Here is a 19,538-nt window from a genome sequence, read left to right on the forward strand (position 1 = left end):
TATTTCCTGCACTGCTATTTACCACAACACCGCCACTCAATGTAACATACAGCGCGATAAGAGTAGGCCTAGACGCATTTCCAATTGAATGACTCATATAAACCGATTGTTTTTAATGAATCAAATGCAAATGGCGTTGCTGTTGCAGTCAGATTCCAAAAGAAAATGACTCTTATGAACCAATCCTTTTTAGTAAATAAAAAGCAATCAGCTTGAAAGCAATTTCTCTTGTAAGCCAGTTATTTTTAGTGAATCAAAACCATACAGGGAAACCATTGTAGTCAGATTCCCAAACAAATGACTCATTTTGTTATTGAATTAAAAGCACAGCCTCGCCAGTGTAGTCCGATTCTCGAAAACTAGATGACTCTAATGAATCAGTCGAAGCAGTTACTGTTTTTTTTTTTTTTTTTTTTTTTGGTCGTTCATAGTTGAACATATACATTAAACAGTTCTGTTGTATGGTAATTCCAAAGAATGAATGAAATATGTTTTATATGTTCACATTTTTTATTTAACATACTGTATGTTGAGAACCAATTAATAGTTTGTATTTGTGCCGCCTCTTAAATGTCAATGCAGCTTTTGCAAGAATTTATTTCTGGTTTGTTATGTCTGTTCTGATGAAATCTGAAATAATCTCATCATTGTGCAACAGAACACTGGGGTGAGTAAATGCAATAAGAATAGCTTTTTTTCTAAAAGTTCCTCCTTTCTGTTTCTGCTTCAAAAGTTAGGACCGTTAACGGAACAGTAAACAAATCGATCGTGAATCGGAATCATAACCAGAATCGTTCATTTCTTAACGATGCCCATCCTTATACCTTTATTTTTTTATTTTATTTTTTTTAGAACACATGATGCATTCAACTAAATGCCATACATATTAATTTGTTCACAGTGTTCTGCAGAAGTTGGAAACGAGTTATCGCACCCTGCAAAAACACGCGACAGAAGTATGGCTGAAGAACTGCAAGAAAAGGAACGCTATCCTCTTTTTCATGAAAGAGAACCATCCGCCCCCTCATGTACAATGCCTGGAATAGTAACAGCACTGCCAGGCTTACTAAATATAGCAACCAGTGAGTGTTAACATGTCAAATAGGAACCCGAAAGAAGTGCTTTCCACACGTGTGGCTGTACACATAGTGCTATAAATAGAATATGCGACATGTCTTCAATAACTTATAACCGTAGAAACATAGATCAGTGAGTGCATTTTGCTTGCTCTGATGGCTTGTTGCTCATCAATGTCGCTTCACCCTGCACAAATCCCCTGTCTAAGTTATGTTGACCGTAAATGCATTTTAATACCTTTCTCTCTTGCGCGCAGCTTTGTTATGTAATAGGCCTATGTATGTGAATGGAGACAAGGGGCTGGATGAAACGTGAAGGATCATGCGAGCAGCAGCAGCAGCTGAGAGATGCAAACAAGGCTGGACCCTCGGGGTTTTGGATGCACAAGTTAGTTTGTTGATGGTTCTTCTGCCATTTGCTGTTGTAATGCATCTGGGAAGTTCAGGTCCCAACTAACTCTTGAATGAATTAATAGATTACTAGAGGGGGTAATGCATGAATTAATGAATAAATGAATGACGGCTAGATTTACGGAGATGGTGAGAACGTGCACATGACATTCTTAACATGTTACGCAGGAGGGACATAATGTGACAGCTTGCCCGTTCATAAATATTCACCGTCTCTATTCATGCAGACTCTTCTCTTGAGGTAGTCATTGTGCCTCGGCTCTGAACCATGTGATTCTGATGGGAGGGGGGAGATTCTATAAATAGCTCTATAGCTCGGCTTCCATTGACATCATTTAGGCAGGAGAGACGGAAAAATAAACAGAGAGAAAGGGCTATAAGGGCGGAGATTCTTAATCTGAGCTTGAAATTCAAACAAACCCTCATCAATTCTGATTCCCCTCTCAACTCTCCAATAGAAACCACCGGGAGCAGTGTCTGTTTACTAGAACATCCATGTCTCTGGTCGTAGTGGAACCAAACCGAGGAGATAGGGATGGGTGGTGGTGGGGGGGGGGGACATCAAACAAAGGAAAAAGAAACATGTGACGAAAGGCCAAAGCAAATATTTTGGATTATGTTTGGAGGACGATTATGGCCAAGACTTCCTATGTGAGCACTTGTCTGTCAACAATAAAGATTGATGAGATGCGTTCATCCCAGCATATACACTCACCCGGCCACTTTGTTAGGTACACCTGTTCAACCGCTAGCTACCGCAAATAACTAATCAGCCAATCACATGGCAGCAGCTCAACACATTTAGGCATGAAGACATGGTCAAGATCTGGCGAAGTTCAAACTGAGCATCACAATGGGGAAGAAAGGTGATTTAAGTGACTTTGAATGTGGCATGGTTGTTGTTGCCAGACCGGCTGGTCTGAGTATTTCAGAAACTGCTGATCTACTGGGATTTTCACACACAACCATCCCTAGGGGAATGAAAAGAGGAAATATCCAGTATATCCAGTATCCAGCCGCAGTTGATGCCAAAAATGCCTTGATGCCAAAGGTCAGAGGAGAATGACCAGACTGGTTAGAGCTGATAGAAAGGCAAGAGTAACTCAAATAATCACTGGTTACAACCGAGGTCTGCAGAAGAGCATCTCTGAGAACAACACGTCGAACCTTGAAGCAGATAGACTACAGCAAGACACACCGGTGACACCTGTTTCCTTTGCTGCAATTCACACGGCTAACCAAAATTGGACAGTATAGGATTGGAAAAACGTCTGATGAGTCTCGATTTCTGCTGCTACATTCAGATGGTAGGGTCGGAATTTGGCGTAAACAACACGAAAGCATATATCCATCCTGCCTTGTATCAAAGGTTCAGGTTGCTGGTGGTGTAATGGTGTAATGGATATTTTCTTGGCACACTCTGGGCCCCTTCGTACCTGATCAACGTTTAAATGCCACTGAGTATTGTTTCTGACCATGTCCATCCAGTGTAATTCTGGACTCCGTAAATACTGAACCGTTCATATCTGGTCAGGTAAATGCAAGGATACTGATGGTCAAAGATCACATTAAACATCTGAGCAAAGCAAAACTTGATGCTCATAATTATGATCATTCAACACAACATTGGGTTAATTATTGGCATTTTGTGCTATGCTATGCACTTATAGTTTCTTGGTCGGCATTGAGAAACCCCGTTAAATCTTGCATATAAGGGTGAATGCTTTGTTTGGTCTATAAGTTTAATTTCACTCAAGACTTTTAGTACCACCACTGGTGGCACTTTCTAAAGTGCTCAAATTGCTATTGACTGGCAGCTGCCAATCAGATCAGACTTGAGACAGATCTTAATTTTTTTCTCATTATTTTAGACTTTTATTTTATTTACAATTTATTTTGAATTGAAATGTAATTATAAAATGATATATTAGATTTAATTATATATTAAATTATTATATATATATTTTTAAAACGCCTGAATTGTTGCTCTTTTTTGCAGGTTTGTGATTTTCACTCTTGGAGCCACAGACTCGAGACTGCTGTCCCTGTCAAATTTGGCAAGGTGGGTTCAATGAGTAGAAGCTCTGAGCGAGATCAAGCCCACACAGCCGAAATCGAGGTATTTTTAGATTTAGCGGAGGGTGCAAACGTCCAGCTTCATTGTCAGATCAAAGCCGCCACTCATGTCACTCTTTGCAGTACAGATTTATTTTAAGGGAAGCATGATGACAAATGTTATATTTATGCCCTTGATCTAAATATTTACCTATTTTCGGTTCCCCCCCACACACAACTCGTCACCGCCCGCTCATTCACGATCCTCCAATTTTAGCAGCAGGAGTCCGACGACACTCCGGAACATCCCGTGTTGTCGCGAAGGTAGGATCAGGACATCGCACTGTTTTATGAATAGGAGCTTCTATTCATTCATACACTTGTAGCTAACATGTCAGGGCGATGAAATGGTAAGGGTCGTGCCGTTTTCATGTGTTTAATATAATAGAAACAACCTTGAGGTGCATGAAATGTAGTCTATTATAAGTTCGTGTCTGTTGAGAAAGCTTGATGCGATCGTTTCAGCACCACGGACAGCGACGCCCGAGTCGCAAAACCATCGACTTCGCGTGCCTTTAGCCATTTGATTTTGTTAATTAAACAAATAATTTAATAAATAACCACACAAATCTATTTTAATGCGATTTTTAAAGCAGTTTTAAAGTGAACTACCACTAGTTTTAGCAGCTCTTGAATGGAGTTTGGCGACACCAAGCGGCAAGATGGTTTCTACCGCACTGGTAAAAATTACTTTGTGTTCTGCACATTCACTTTAAGTGGTATGCTTTGCAATTCGACAGGTTTAGAGAGTCATAGTCTTTCTGTCATAGTCTTTCTGTCAGGGTTGCACGGTCGTTTGTAACATTGCATTGACTTAAAGCTGAAATCGAAAATATTGGACGCACATCTCCTCGTGTGCAACCCTATAGCAACACCAACTTTTTACACACGTCTCTCTTAGTGATCTCCCTAAACAATGTACACAGAACATGTGCAAAGCATCCAATGGGACAACTAACATGCTTAAACATCATATATAATCTAGTGGTGCGTTTTTGCCACGGAATCCATTGGCAAGTGAGTTTTTCCACGACGCCAGGCGACTGCAAGGAGTGGTTTCCCTCTCGAAAACCGGAGCTGTGGTCACTTGCAAAGCGGACACTTTACGTCTCTCACCTATTTAGCCCGTTTTCGCTTGCTTCGAGCCATTTTCATTAGCGTTAGGCTGTCTGCGAGCACATCAGGGACGGTTGTAATCAGCAGCCATGGATTGTGAAGTGGGAAAACCTAAACGTGACGTCAATGCCTAGTAACTGACGCAGCCCTTTAAAAAAAAAAAGAGAGAGAGATTCTGCAAGCTTTAATTATCATCGTTTGTGTACTGCTCTCAAGACAAAACATATTCCGCTCGCAGTGCAACTGATTATGGTTGTTTGTGCGCGTGAGCCCGCGTATGTGTCTCTGTGTGAGTGCGTGCGTGTGTGTGTTTTCTTCTTTATGAGCAGCGAATCCGTCCCGAGTTTCCAAGCGAAAGTTGCATGGAGACACACCGCGTAAGACGCGTATAATAAAGAGGATGGTGAGCGACATAAAGGAACGAGGAGAGCGGGAACAACTTGTGCTAAGAAAGAGACTCTCAAGCGAACGTTAGAAATATTTAGCCCATAAGAGAGAAGGGCACTGAGGCAGTTCGTTTGAAAAAAAAAAAAAAAAAAAACAGAAAATCACTGCAGCGATGCATCGGAGGCGAGTCGGAGCCCTCGCATGGAGTTGGAGAGGCAAAATTAATGTACATTACATGCACTCCACGTAACGCTCCTGAGCGATGTCTTTGTGAGTGTGTTTTTTTCTTACTGGGCGCTAAAAATAGCATCAGTGTTTGATCGTGGTCCAGAAATAGGAAGAGTGTATCACTTGTATAAAAAGGACTGCGATTCTGAGAAAACTTGGACGTGTTGCTGGGGATAGATATGTATCAAGGGCAGTATTTGATTTTCATCTTGCTTGTTTTTGTGTGACATGCTCACGTATGCAGGTTTAAACTCATGTCTGTGTTTTCCCTGCTTTCAGCAAGGGCTCGCTGCACTGGTAAGTACACATTCACGGCGATTTTTGGTTCGATTACATGTTTTGTTTTGGTTTTTTTTTTTTTTTTTGCACGATTTGTTGCATGTATTGAGTAACGTGCCATTCCCTCCACCGAGCAGAGTGCAACCATTTGCTTCATGCATACTGTGTGCTCTTGTCAAACAGGTGCCTTGTTGTTTTCATCCACTTGTTAGAAATGCAATAAACCACTCTCTCCTCAGAGCAGGAACCTCGCGAATGGTAAATAAGTGAAGCAAAAAAAGCAAATCCAAACTCCTTTGTCTGACGGCGCTGTTGAGTCAATTTTTGCCTCTTCACTACAGCTGAAAGTGTGACCGACAACACTAGAAGAGTGAGGGGACATATCTCTCAAAATATGTGAAGAGGAAAATAGGCTAATAAATATAGGTGGAAGACGCCGCGCCAAAAGGAAAAACACCAGCAACAGCCGACGAGGGAAACCCTGGTGTGGCGTCAAGGGGTTCCGTGCATCCAAAATCGCCCTAAATGGTCAACCCTTGTTTTGGCCACCACCCGTGAAAGGGATGCCACTAGGCACACGTTCTCAAAATGCGACTTAAGTTTTAGGACTTTTTTATGTGTGTGTGCGCGCAAATGTTCCCGCGTGCGTTGTTTGAACACTTGGCCACCAGATCTGCTCGAGACTGTGTGTAGCTATAGGCGGATTCACATGGATTACTCTTCCGCCCACGTCATTTTCATTATACAGTACTGCAATCGACTGTTTTCTATTGCTGTGGACTATACTACTGATCTTGTGCCAAAACTAACGCGTTCGCGTTGCATTCAACACCATTTGTGCAGTTGCGCAAAAAAAAAAAAAAAAAAAAATTCACGTTAGTGTTGTTTTAATCAAAGCACCTCTTAATAAGTGTCTAATTTCAACCCTCCAGCGTGCACACGGTTTAAACTGTTCAGAGGTTATCTTCCCTGCAAAATTTACATGCGAGTTCGCTTAAATGCTTATAAGTCGTAGTGAGTCCAGGAATGACCGCGGATTTTTTGCAGGAAAAAAAAACTCATTACCTTGACCTTTTCAAAGACACTGTGGCTCTCTACACCTATCCCAGACATAACAAGATCTTCTTAAGTCAATGCTGGCGTTGTAATTTTAGTGGAAACACGGATTTATCCGAGTCGTGACTGCTATAGTGAGTAATATGTGCGCGTTGGCTGCGTCAGGAGATGCAGTCGCTGTGCGTTGCAGACAGAAGGTGGAGAATCGTGACTGACTGGAGACGTCCGCAAATGATGCGATCACTAAATAAAATCCTCATAATGGTGGCATTTGGGCTTGATTTTTTTTTAAATTATCATTATTATTATTCTTATTATTACACCTGTTACATCTCAAGCCATATCTCTTTTGCCTAGCCACTTCAACCTCCCCTTGCACCACGAAGGCGCAAGAAGAATATCAGTGATTAAGAGGAAGGGAGGGGGAGTCTTGGTTCGGGATGAATTTAGTCTGGGGAGGGGAGGGATGTGTGTGTGTATATGTGTGTGTGTGTGTGTATATATGTATGTGTGTGTGTGTGGGGTGGGGGGGTTCCAGATATAGATCGTGACCCTCCCACTTCGTATTGCTTCTTAGTTCCAAGAAGAGACGCTCTTGTGAAATTTGACAAATGATCGCGTGGATGTGGAACTTCACGGGTAAGTGAAATGAAGTCACATTCCACAGCTGGAATTAGTGAACGGCCAAAATATGTGCCAGATGGATCATTGAGAACCCCCTTGTGTGGTGTTTTCGTGCCATTATTAATGTTTTTCACTTAAGTGGTGAGGAATTGACTGCTGTTGATGCATTTGCCAAATGTTGTTGTGTTGTAAGTTGTGGAACATTTGTGTAAAGTTCTTGTGGTGCCAATATAGCTTAGTATAACGCACCATTGTTTTGTTTGCTGTGCCTGCAGGCGATGTCAGATGTGATGCAACTGTAATGTATAGAATTTGTTATGTTCTGCTGATAGTTTAGAGACCCCCGTGTCCTCACTAAGTGGTATCAGCCAGTGAACTCTCTGTGGTCATGAAATGAAATTGCTCTTAGAAGCCTGTCGTGTTGTTGTTGTCGTCGTCGTGCTGGCGATTTGTTTTGTTTTACATGCACGTAAAAATTTTTTAAAAAAACCGACGCCTCCAAAATGTTTGGACGCCTCCGTTTTGAAAATGACCCTAATGTGTATATCTCTGTTTTGAATGAACACACGACGATGCACTTGCAGACGTGATTGCACGACGTGGTGTGTGTGTGAGAGAGAGAGAGAGAGAGAGACATTTTGAAACGTGACATGGCGAACGAATTCGGCTTAAAAACAGAAAACATTAAATGTTATTGTCTTACACGGAATATTTCTGGTCACTTGCGCCAACGAGGATACAATTTGGTTTCCCCTTTCTTTCTTCCTTTCTCTTTTTTTTTTTTCAAAAAGGGGGGTCCCTATATAAGCAAGAAACCGATTGGTGGATGACGATTTTTTGTTTGCGCCAATAAGATCTCTCGCTGCTCTCTATTTATTGCAAGCAGATTACAGACTGCTCTCTCCTCACCAAGAGCGCTTCATCTGCTCAGCTCTCCACTAAACGGCATCACGAACCAGAGGATATATTTCATAGTAGCAACAAAACGGCGAAGCAAATAGAAATGAGCTCAATGGTCGCTGTGTCAAATGTGTGTTTTTGTTTAGATGTAATTATAGCAGCGCACGTCGGTATAGGCACGAGCGACGAGAAAAGCCAGCGAGAATAAAGTACTGGGAAGGAGTGAATTCAGCACCGCGGACAGCGCTCGCACGCAGAATACAGGCATTTGGATGCTGGCTGCTCTCAAAGCTTCCCATGCTCGTAGAATGTGAATGAGTTGGATACAGTTCAGCCACGGAAAAGGGCTTCGCTGTCTCGCTTTTCCCGATGTCTGGACACAATAGGATTGGGAAACCAGAGCCATGCACAAGCCACCTGGATGTCACTGTTTGATGTCACGGACTTCAGACTGCGATTTGTCTTTCGCGAATCTTTTTGCGGTCTGGGCTTGCTGTTCATAAGTATCTAGCTGGGAAGCCCTTACCCCAAAAAGCATTTGCGGAAGGCGCATTCACCGATTGATGCTCCATACGCTGCGTGGATTAAATGCTTGCATTATTATTATTATAATTATTATTATTATTATTGTATTTATTTTCTACAAATACTTTGTTCTTTTTTATTTCTTTTTTTCAAAAATGTCATCACTGTATTGCGGCTCAAATGTAAAGCCGAACTTCTCTCCCACTTACGTCCCCAAAGTCTGAGATCCCTCCCTGTCGAGAGTTATCTGGCGTCTCCATTGCCAGAATATTTGCTCTCGTTAATACGATTACAAAAAGTCACCCAAACAAAACCACAGTTCCACCAACGAGCCTCCCAGTTTGCACGTGGGAAAACACAGTGGTCCATTCGGGGGAGAGAGAGAAAGAGAGAGAGAGAGCGAGAGGGAGAGAGAGATAGGGGGCCATCTCGTTAGTGTGCTATTCACTTAGAAGCCAAACAATGTTGAAATGACCCCACCCTGTTCGCAATAACATGTAATATAACCCTGCCGGACGCAGTTATAGTTCTACACAGGTTTAAAATTAAAATATCAGCCCATTGACAGAGTGTCATGGTGTGTGTGAGTGTGTGTTTGTGTGAGAGAGAGTGTGTGTAAGAGAACACGTCACCGTAGGTGCCCAAAGACAACAAGGTTTCACCCAACCTCCTTGCTTTTTCTTTTCTTTTATTTCTTTTCTCCCTTTCTTACACACACACACACACACACACACACACACACACACACACACACACACAGTATTTTGGAAATATGACACCTCGATGAAATATGACACACCTACGCACACTCAGGATATAACATGTAGACACACTGGGTGATAAAGTTTTTATGCCATGCACACACAGTCCATTGAGAAATTCTCAACAGCTGAGAAGTGACGCGATCCGTGTCACTACAATCTTGAAGTCAGGTCCCCCAAGTGCCTCATAAGTCATTTCCCGTTTTCGGTGACATTCACCTGTCCCCTGTCCTATATATGCAAGAGGAAGTGCAAATAAAAATGCCCCCATTATGTGCTACAGCATTTTGGAAAGGGCTCCTAAGTCCCTTAGTGACGACAACCCCAAATTTCCTCAGGTCAGACAGACTAACAGTAACTCCATCTCAACCGTGTGTGTTCCCTCACACATTGCATATAACAGAGATGCATTGCTTCGATTATAAATGGAGCACTAAAACATGACGTCAAGACGAGGTTCTCCTAAAATTGGTTAATAAATATTAGAAAACTTTAACTTCATGGAGTTTAACATATCACGTAGCCTAATTATTTAATTAGTCTTGAAAAAAGTTGTCCATACTTCAAGAACATTGCGGTTAAAGTTTAAAAACAGTCCTTATTTTAAAACCCTGATAGCTAAAATGTAATATGCAAGTTTTGCATGTTTTTTTTATCCAAATGATTCATTTGATGCTCATGCGAACGAGGCCAGGTGAGCAGCGAAGACTAAAGGGGGATTTACAGGTTTTCGGATGGAAAGAAACGCGGATATTGGTGGTATTATAATTTTATATCATCATGACATATTTGACTGCAGGAATTCATAATTAAATAGGGTTAGAAACATTATAATGGTGTATAAACAGCGTCAGGGGGAAGCTTCTATAGGCCGAGCAGAATGTTTTCTCTTTATGATAAAAATAATCTTTTTCTATCCATTTCACTTGGACCAATAATTCCAACTCGATATCACAAGTTTTATGCACAGTAACTGAATTCCAAGTGGTCAAAAAGTGCAGTGAACTTTCCTTAACACATAATGCCGTCAGTTATTCTTAAGCTTTAAAGTTTCCTAGTTTGAGTTTTCTCACAGTGTTTAATGGCCTGTAGGGTTTTTGTACCGTCTAATTCATTTGACGAAACTTTTCGTGACGCTAATTTTCGTCACTTTAGTACAGTAGAGTGAATCTCTGCGTATGTAAACTTACTTGAAAAGTGCACCAAACGTGTTTTTTGTTGAATGAATGGCACGATGTATGCGAATGGCTTTCCCAAGCTTTATTTTCGCCCCATTATCTACTCCTTTAACTCACTAAATATGTGTTGTATACATTAAGCCGTTCATGTCCAAACCGCGCTTTTCAAACGACCCCACTGGTATTTATGTAGGCTACAACTTTGTGTTCTTGTGTTTGTGCACAGGGCAGGACAAAACTTGAGGGACCCATCATGTCAAGTACAGAAGGTGAAACGAACGGTTCGAGTCACAGAACGTTCCCAAACGGTGTTGATCGTGACGTCACCGTCTTCGTAAGTTCATTCCTTCCGCTTCAGTCCTTTGCGAGAGCGAGAGTGGCCTCTGCTTTTGTCCTTGTTTGTCAGTAACCGTTTGAAGCTGCAGCAGGGATTGAGTTTGTCAATATTACAAGGTTTCAACTGTTGAAGGGTTTTTTCTTTGTTATTATTACGCCTATGAAACTGTTGGAGTCGACGGTTTCAGGCCTTAAGTGCTCCGGTTGTAGTTTACAATAAAACCACCAGAAAGTCACTAAGTTGGGTGTGGCGCCCTGTGTACTGTGTGTTAGGATGATATTTTCATGTCTTTCTGTTAATATATAAGTTTTGATAGAAAAGCATATTAATACTTTTGGTATTGGTTTTGCAGATGGTAAACATGGCATGATGTTTTTTTCTATAGTGAATTGGATCACTACTCGGGTTTGTATGTTTCAGGCTATTTATGTTAAATACACATTCAAAATTTATTGCTGTAACAATTAGGAAGAATACAAAAATATTCTCACAGGTATATACTTGATATGTGCATAGGCACAGGGTCTCTCTCTCACACACACACACTGATTGATTTCACATCTGTATGCATATGTAGATGTTTTTGAAAAGGTAGTTAATGTTTTTTTAAGAAAAACAAAAGGACATGAAAATATTCTATTATTTCTGTGTCTGCACTAAAGTAGCTTTCACTGCATGCCTTTACTTTTATTGAGTTGTATTGCAAGTCTTAAGTGAAATGACCACTGAAGTTATATGTTGAGCTGCAAAATATAAAAAATGAAGCTAGTATGTGGAAAATCTGATATTTGGATTGGCTCGTCAACAGTTTTAGTTAGCGTGTGACATCTAACAGTATTTTGACAGCGCTGCTAAGTGCTGATTGCAGTTCAGTTTACAGTAAGTCCAGGATGATTTTGGTTCATTGTTTTATATTTGTGTGTATCATAAAAATATTTATCACCTACAGAGTAAGGGAGAGTATTAACACAGGCTGGACGGTACGAAGGTACCAAACTTTTTTTTCCCTGTCTTTTTTTTTTTTTAAAGGAATTAGTGACACAATATGTGACCCTGGATCACAAAACCAGTCACAAGTAGCACAGGTATATTTGTGGGAATAGCCAACAATACATTGTATGGGTCAAAATTATCAATTTTTCTTTTATGCCAGAAATCATTAGGATATTAAGTAAAGATCATGTTCCATGAAGATATTTAGTAAATTTCCTACCGTAAATATATAAAACATTTATTTTTGTGAGCGACTGCAGCAAAATCGTGAACATTATTGGACAACTTTAAAGGCGATTTTATCAATGTTTCGATTTTTTTGCACCCTCAGATTCCAGATTTTTCAAATAGTTGTATCTCGGCCAAATATTATCATATCCTAACAAACCATACATCAATAGAAAACCTATTTATTCAGCTTTCAGATGATTTCACTTCCTCAAAATTTACCCTTGTGACTGGTTTTGTGGTCCAGGGTCACATATCGTCTGTTTTGGTCTTATAACTTTTAAAAACCTCTCAGAAGAAATTTCACGACATAACGTTTGAGATGCTGAAAACAATGAGAGACGAAGTGTTTTAATACAGATTACTTAACTGTAATATCACAAATACTATTTTGTTCCTTTTCTGTGTATTTGAGTCATATTATACTGACATTATATTATAATTTAAGTGAGGATAGTGACTTGACACTGGCTACAATGGGATATTTTCATTTAGCAATTTGTTTAATTTGAAGACTTAACCTCTTTAAAAATAAATATAACAAATAGTTTTGTCATAATATCATATATATATATTGTTTTTTCATACCTGTAGTCTGAGATTTGAGATACTTTCAGATCTTCACCTAGGTACTTTTTTTCCCACTCACGTCTCTCCCTTTCAAAAATGAATTCAAACATACACAATTTATTAAAAACATTACTTTTTTTCTATAAATTAGCTATACGTTTATTGATTGATTAACTGGGTGAGCAAAAGACGTCACCCGGTATTCTCACCCAGTCAGTTTTATCTTATTAAAGATGCACGGCTCAGTAAAAGTCCCTATTTTTCAGTTTTAGATTTATAGTGAGCTTAAACTAGTGTTTGTTTTTTCCTAAACAAATGATGTGTAATTGCTTTTCCTTCTCTAATTAATACTATTTAAAGATAGAGTTTTTCATTTCTTTTTAACACTCACATATTAATGTTTAACTATTAATAACCACAATCTAAAACAGGCTAAAAAAGAATTCAAAAGCATGACAAACAAGAGAAACAAGCTTTTAATGTAACAAAGCGCAAAGTTTTTTCATGTTGTTCACTGTTTTCCCCTCTTTTTTTCCCCCGGTCTTTCACATGTTGTGTCCAAGTCATGTTATTTAATCTCCTCTCAAACATTTCATCATGCTATGGTGATCCTAAATAACACATATAGCCTTTTTACCATCTCAAGAATCCTGTGACTTTCCTAAATTGTTTGCAAAATGACATATGAGATAAACTGTCATTCTAATCAGCTTAATTTGTTGTTAACAACAAATAACATTTATCAAATGAAGGCCGGAATATATGCATATGTGCTCCCCCGTTCATTCTTTCCCTCTTTTCTCACATTCCCTCTATCCATAACATGGATGAGTCAGGGAAGGTGTGAGGGATGAGTCAGTTCCGGATGGAATTTTTAGGGAAGGGGAGTGTCCGCTTGTACCTAAGAGGGTGGTCCCGTCATGAGAACATGTCACGACCTCACTGCCGCAGAAATACCCGCAATACACACATTCAATTATTTATATAAAAATGATATGCATCTCATTTCTCAGTTAAATTCAGCTACTATGTTTTTAAACAAGGTGTTATTTTAAATGTGGTTAAAATTGTATCTTTTGATAAAATACATGTAAATCTGAAATGTTCAGTTACCTTAGAAAATAGCACTAAATGGAACCAAAAAATGTTTTTTAAAAAGATATCTAATTGCTGATCATATAGATTTATAAAAAGATCATATAAAGTATGTTGAAATAAAGTGTGTAAGAATTCATTTGATGAAATAAGTAAAGATTGTTATTTGTAATGGGGAAGAAATGTTAGAACATATTCATTTACTCACAGAGCAGTCTAAAAAACGACAGAAACAATATAATACTATAAAATAAAATAAAATAAAACAATACAAAAATATGAATAATTAAGTATTTAACTTAATTTAATCAACCATTTTAGCACAGATAAAGAATGCAGATGCTGTGTGTGTGGGTGTGTGTTTGTGTTTGGCTGCATGTCTGGATGTTTTATAGGGTTTCTTTGGTAATTGTGACTTTTATTTGTAGAAAAACTGTTGATGACCAGACATCTGTGCAAAAGCGAGCTGTGAAGCTGAACCGACATGGAAGGACGAGGACGGCTGACAGAAATGGAAGTTGACGGAGGAAAAAGAGGGAGTTGACCAATAAACGAGGTATCAACCGACACCAAACACACCTACAGGGAAGCATGGGAGTGTCCCGCACTTAGTTATAATGACAAAAACGCTCTTTCTGACATCCATTCACACCTTAGCAAGAATAAAAAAAGAAGCAAAATTCAGCTTTTTGAGTGTGTGATGTCTGAAAATCACATTTAGAAATGTAAATAACTCTCTCTATGTAAAAAATCAAGTGAGCAAAACCTTCAATGCTCACAATCAGTTGTGTCTGTGTGGTCTGCTCCGATTGGAATATCTTCCACAAGAGGAATGATCCCTATTACATGTATTTAAAGAACAAAATAAGGTGGTTGTTAATCATGTATATAATGTTCAAAAAAGCAATATAGATGTAACAGGTCAGGTCTGATAGTGACGCGAGGAAAGTACAGGCACATAAAAAGACGACAACGTACAGAGGGAGACGCTTATTATATTATTGCAGTCTTGCTGACCAAAATTAATACTGTTTAAATAAAGTTACAGCTAGTCTTTTTTAAAGAACATTTGAAAAGTATTAATCAGTTTTATCAAACTCTTAAAACCAGAAATGCAGAATGGATGCATCAAAAACATAGACATAAATGTTGCCTGAACAAACGAGTTAAAATAAACACATTTCTTTGTTAAAGTGAATGCAATAAAAACTAATTCTGAATGTAAGTATTACAGATAACTTACATTAAAAGCTTAGTATGTGTTTTATCTGGTATTAAACTGTTTATCTTTAGTAATGCAAAAAGTTCTATTAAAAATAAGACAAATGGCGTAGTAAAACTAGTTTCATACTAATCATATGGAAAGTTGTAGTGAACTAATCAACACTATCACTCAGTTTCATCTTAACATTGTAAGCCATCACACACGTTTTTAGAGGGTTAAAATAGTTATGTTCCCTGTTTTTGGACTTTTTGTGTGTGTTTTTTTGTTTGTATGAAATGTAGAGCCATGCGACTGATGTGTAATAACATCAGACGTACAAGCACGTAAACTCAGACCATTTTATATACATTTATATGTCTAATTTTACACACACGCACACACATATGTATATACACTGTTTGAATATTGATTCTGTGTTTGATTTGATATCAGTAACTTATACTATATATTGTACCTAGTCAGTTCTTAACTAGTCTGTGTGTATTCAGCATGGGGGTCTCAGGAAACACATTTAACTTTAGTGACGTTGTTTTTATGACTGTCATGAGCAAATTTTCATTGTTCAGGCCAAATCTGTGTGTGTATCCAGTGCCATATATAACTGTGAGATGTGTTGCTTGTGTCATATGTTTGCATACCCACACAAAATGCTCTGGGAATGTGTGTGAGTGTTAGTGTGGGTCAGAATTATTTCTAATAGCATTTTATTGTGGATGTGTGTGTGTGTGTGTGTAAAATGTCTTGTGAATATATATGTACGTTTGTTAGAGAATATAGAGGTAGATGTGTGTGTTTTTGCCAGTATAGACAGCTTATCAGTAAAAATGCATGAGAAATGTGTGCATGTGTTGGTCTGTGTGTAAAACATCTTGTGTATAAAAGTATGCGTGTGTGTGTGTGTGTGTGTATAACTTGTGGTGTGTGTGAAATGTTCACACCATTGTAAAGTTGTGCATTGTAAATCAATGCACTTTTATATATATATATTTTTTTTTTTGTTATATATATATAACAAATGTTTTAGAATACGATGGATGAAGCAAGTGTGTGTGAGTGTGTGTGTGCACATCAATATGAATGTACAGGAATGTGTATGTTAGTGTGTGTCAAAAAGCTTTGTATTATTTGAAGGTGCATGTGTGTTTGCAAAACCTTGTACGTACGTAAGAATACATGCATAGATATTTATGAATAGGTGTGTGTGTGTGTGTGTTTGTAAGTGAATATAAAGCATGCTAATCTTTGCTGTTATTACAGACAGTATGTGTGTGACATTTGCTTATGAACAAAATGTAAGTGTATATCAGAAAGCTTTGTATCATTATCTGTTTGTGTGTGTGTGTGTGTGTGCAAAATGTTTTGTGTGAATATGAACGTACATATGAGTGAGTGTGTGTCTAAAGGGACGTGTGTGTTTTTGTCAGTTGTACTGATATTGTGATTATGTTTGTGTATTTACGTACTGTAAGAGCATACAGGGATGTGTGTGTGTTCCTGTTGTAAGGCTTTATGTGATTGTTTAGAGGCCCTAAAACCGCTTGTGTGTGAATGCAAGCATATATGAGCGTGTAAGTGCAGTGTGTGTGTAAATACTTGCGTTCAATTGTCTGCGCACATGTAAAGGGCTGTGTGTGTGTGTGTGTGTGTTTGTGAGCACATGGCCGAGAGGTTGTGAAACGTATGCATGAGCTTTGAGAAAGAGACGGCAGGGCAGACGAGCCAAAGACATGCAGTTATATAATACAACACATCTGAATGCATTGTTAAAGATAATTTAGCTACATTTTGATTGATTATATTTTCTTTTAAATGCGTTATAAGTCTAAATGTACGGTTTTGTAAATATATTTAATGCGCATCTTATATTTAAGGGTTTGTTGTGTGTTTAGGAAGCAAAGCAACTTGCTTTACAAGTAAATGAGCTAAATTACAGCTTTTTCTATAATACAAAATGATAAAATGACACTATATCATTTTAATCTTAAATACAGATATGCTCAAACTTTAATAGTTTACAGCAGTTATTCTTCACAACATTAATTTTAGATGTTTAAGAAAGCAGGACTAATGTGGAATACAGGATTTTGTATCTTTATATAATTGGTATATGTACAGTTGTGCTCAATATGAAAAGGTTGTTTTGAAATCTAATAAAATGATGCACAAGGATGGAAGTGGACATGATACATGTGGATGTGCATGTGACGTGTGTGTGTGTGTGTGCACAGCATATGTCATGCTTCTCGACTATTTGTGTGAAAAATATGTATTGTTAAAGAACACAGCTTAAGCAAATATTTATATTACTGTAAATGTTCTAAAATCCCTGTTGATATTTGAAAGCATAACTCTTTATCTGTTTTTGCATGCTTTGTCTTTCGAAACCCGTCTAGCGTGGCAAAGGCCTCAGCCGTGATAAAATCGTGATGAGGTCATACGGTTAATCGTCTGATCCAGAACTTTCACATGTGAGAGGGAAAAATAAAAAGGTATGTGGCATTTCATCAGTGTCTATATTTTTTGAACCACATAATGTGGCCTGCGTCAAGCTGACAGTATATGAACTTCTCTATAAATAAATGTTATAGAGGAGATTAGTATGATTTACACCTTATAAACTGATTGATAAAATACTATATTTTCTGAATGAGCAGAAGCGGTGACAAAAATATATGTTTTAAATATATATTTAATGCCATCAGTCTTTATTTTGGTGATACATAAATGATGCATGATTCAGAAGATGTGATATTTTTAAAAATACTAAAACGTATTTTATTTCCCCCCCATAGGATAAGAAAATCTGGGAAAACTTTACCTTGTATCCTGCCCAGAAGATCAACTTCAAACCAAACGTCTGTTAGACTGCTTTACACCTGTTAATGGATATTCAGCAAGTTCATTTCTTTTTAGGAACACAATAACACCGTCAGGTATTTGCAATATTTCTCTGTAAACTATCTGGGTTTTAATAAATGAGCTGGACTTTGCTTACGTTGTCACATCCAGACGCCTGTCACGTGTGAGCTGCGTGAGACCTAAGGGGATATGAAAATGATAATGTATAAAGTGTTTGAGCTACTAAGAAAAGTATACTTGCACATAAATTCATATATAGATGCATTTGTTGGAACTCTTCACCAAAGTGAGGAAAACTATAGACGAAACGTACAAGAGCGCTTGTGTTGTATTAATACCCAAAGAGGCGGAGGGAAACGTAGTCGGATTTAATCTTATTTGTGCTAATTAAATAATAGTCTATATGTAGCTTGAATGGATTTGTTGTGACTCTGGTAATAAGAACGTGAGCGCATTAAACGTCCGCGTCTGTGGAAGAGTATGAAAATTACAGGCGCAGCACACGGATGTTTTTTTTTAAGCTTGTGGTGCTTTATAATTGCGAGGGTTGCATATTTCTGGGATCCTATAGTTTGTTCAAATTGTTGAAGATGCAGACAGTTGAATGGGGAGTTGGAGCTGTCCACTGCACGTGGTGCTGAAACGCGCTGCTGCTGCTGACGTATCACTCACACGGCCCAAGTGAGCTTATGCCCATCACGCTGTCTTTATACGTTCTTTCCCTAGATTAGATTATTATATCGTATATATATGTAATAATGTTTCATAACTAGTGTTTATGGACCATTTTGAGCACAATTAATATGAAAAATGATTTGTTTGAATTGTCAAAGGTCAGAGGGCCTGGGTAGAGCAGAAAAATGTAGAAGCAAATATGTTTGAATTTAAAAAAATAAAGATTATAGGCGTCGAGTTCATCTTAAGATGTCTGTGGTAGATCTGTGAGTGCCGAGGACGGAAAGCATGAATATATAATGTGCTACGTGAAAGACTGAGAGGAAACGTGTGTGTGTGTGTGTGTGTGTGTGTGTGTGTGTGTGTGTGTGTGTGTGAAGTAATGTCGATAATTGTGTTTTAAGGTTTGTATAAGCAAATGATATTAAAGTAAAATATGTAGATTCTGCATAATTTATCAAAGTATTATATTATATCCATTGTGTATAATAAAAACAAAAAAATAACAGTGGTCTATGTATCAGATTATTTGTGCTTTACGTGTCTTATATTTGTATTTAATATATTTTATATTTAATATAATATATTTTTATTTAATTTATATTTTTATACTATTTTTTTCTGCCTTGCTGTTTTTGTGTATCATGCAACCCTACGTGTCTGAAGTTGTATTGTGTGAAATGAGTTACATGTGCTTGCTGGACGACGTTAACGAGTTTTGCACTCCTATGTTTTTGTATATAATTTCTATATAGTGCACTTAAGATAACATATGCTGAATTAACTATTTGACTAATTGTTTAGCTTTTTATTACATGAAGTAAGCTGTACGTATGGTATATGTAGTGTATGGTGTAATTAAAGTGACTGCATATTGCAAAATCAAAAAGCTGGAAGTTT

General features: G+C 38.1%; 1 protein-coding gene across 2 annotated transcripts; it reads left to right on the forward strand.

Annotated features, from left to right (window-relative positions):
* Positions 1–1,003: 1,003 nt before the first annotated feature.
* LOC307150919 (uncharacterized protein) lies at positions 1,004–18,860 on the forward strand. Of its 2 annotated transcripts, XM_079858553.1 has the most exons (6): positions 1,004–1,082; positions 1,334–1,464; positions 3,487–3,549; positions 10,883–10,990; positions 14,308–14,435; positions 17,498–17,576. In XM_079858553.1, the coding sequence occupies exons 2-5, from the start codon at positions 1,364–1,366 to the stop codon at positions 14,399–14,401; spliced, it is 366 nt and encodes a 121-aa protein (XP_079714679.1). In that variant the 5' UTR covers positions 1,004–1,082; positions 1,334–1,363; the 3' UTR covers positions 14,402–14,435; positions 17,498–17,576. The 2 variants fall into 2 exon arrangements, 1 of the variants encoding a protein (XP_079714679.1); XR_013819794.1 differs by lacking the exons at positions 1,004–1,082; positions 1,334–1,464; positions 3,487–3,549 and adding exons at positions 5,420–5,630; positions 17,897–18,860 and having other exon boundaries at positions 17,498–17,593.
* The last annotated feature ends 678 nt before the right edge of the window (positions 18,861–19,538 follow it).

Source organism: Squalius cephalus, assembly GCF_949319135.1.
Source record: "Squalius cephalus genome assembly, chromosome: 23".
Lineage (NCBI taxonomy): Eukaryota > Metazoa > Chordata > Actinopteri > Cypriniformes > Leuciscidae > Squalius > Squalius cephalus.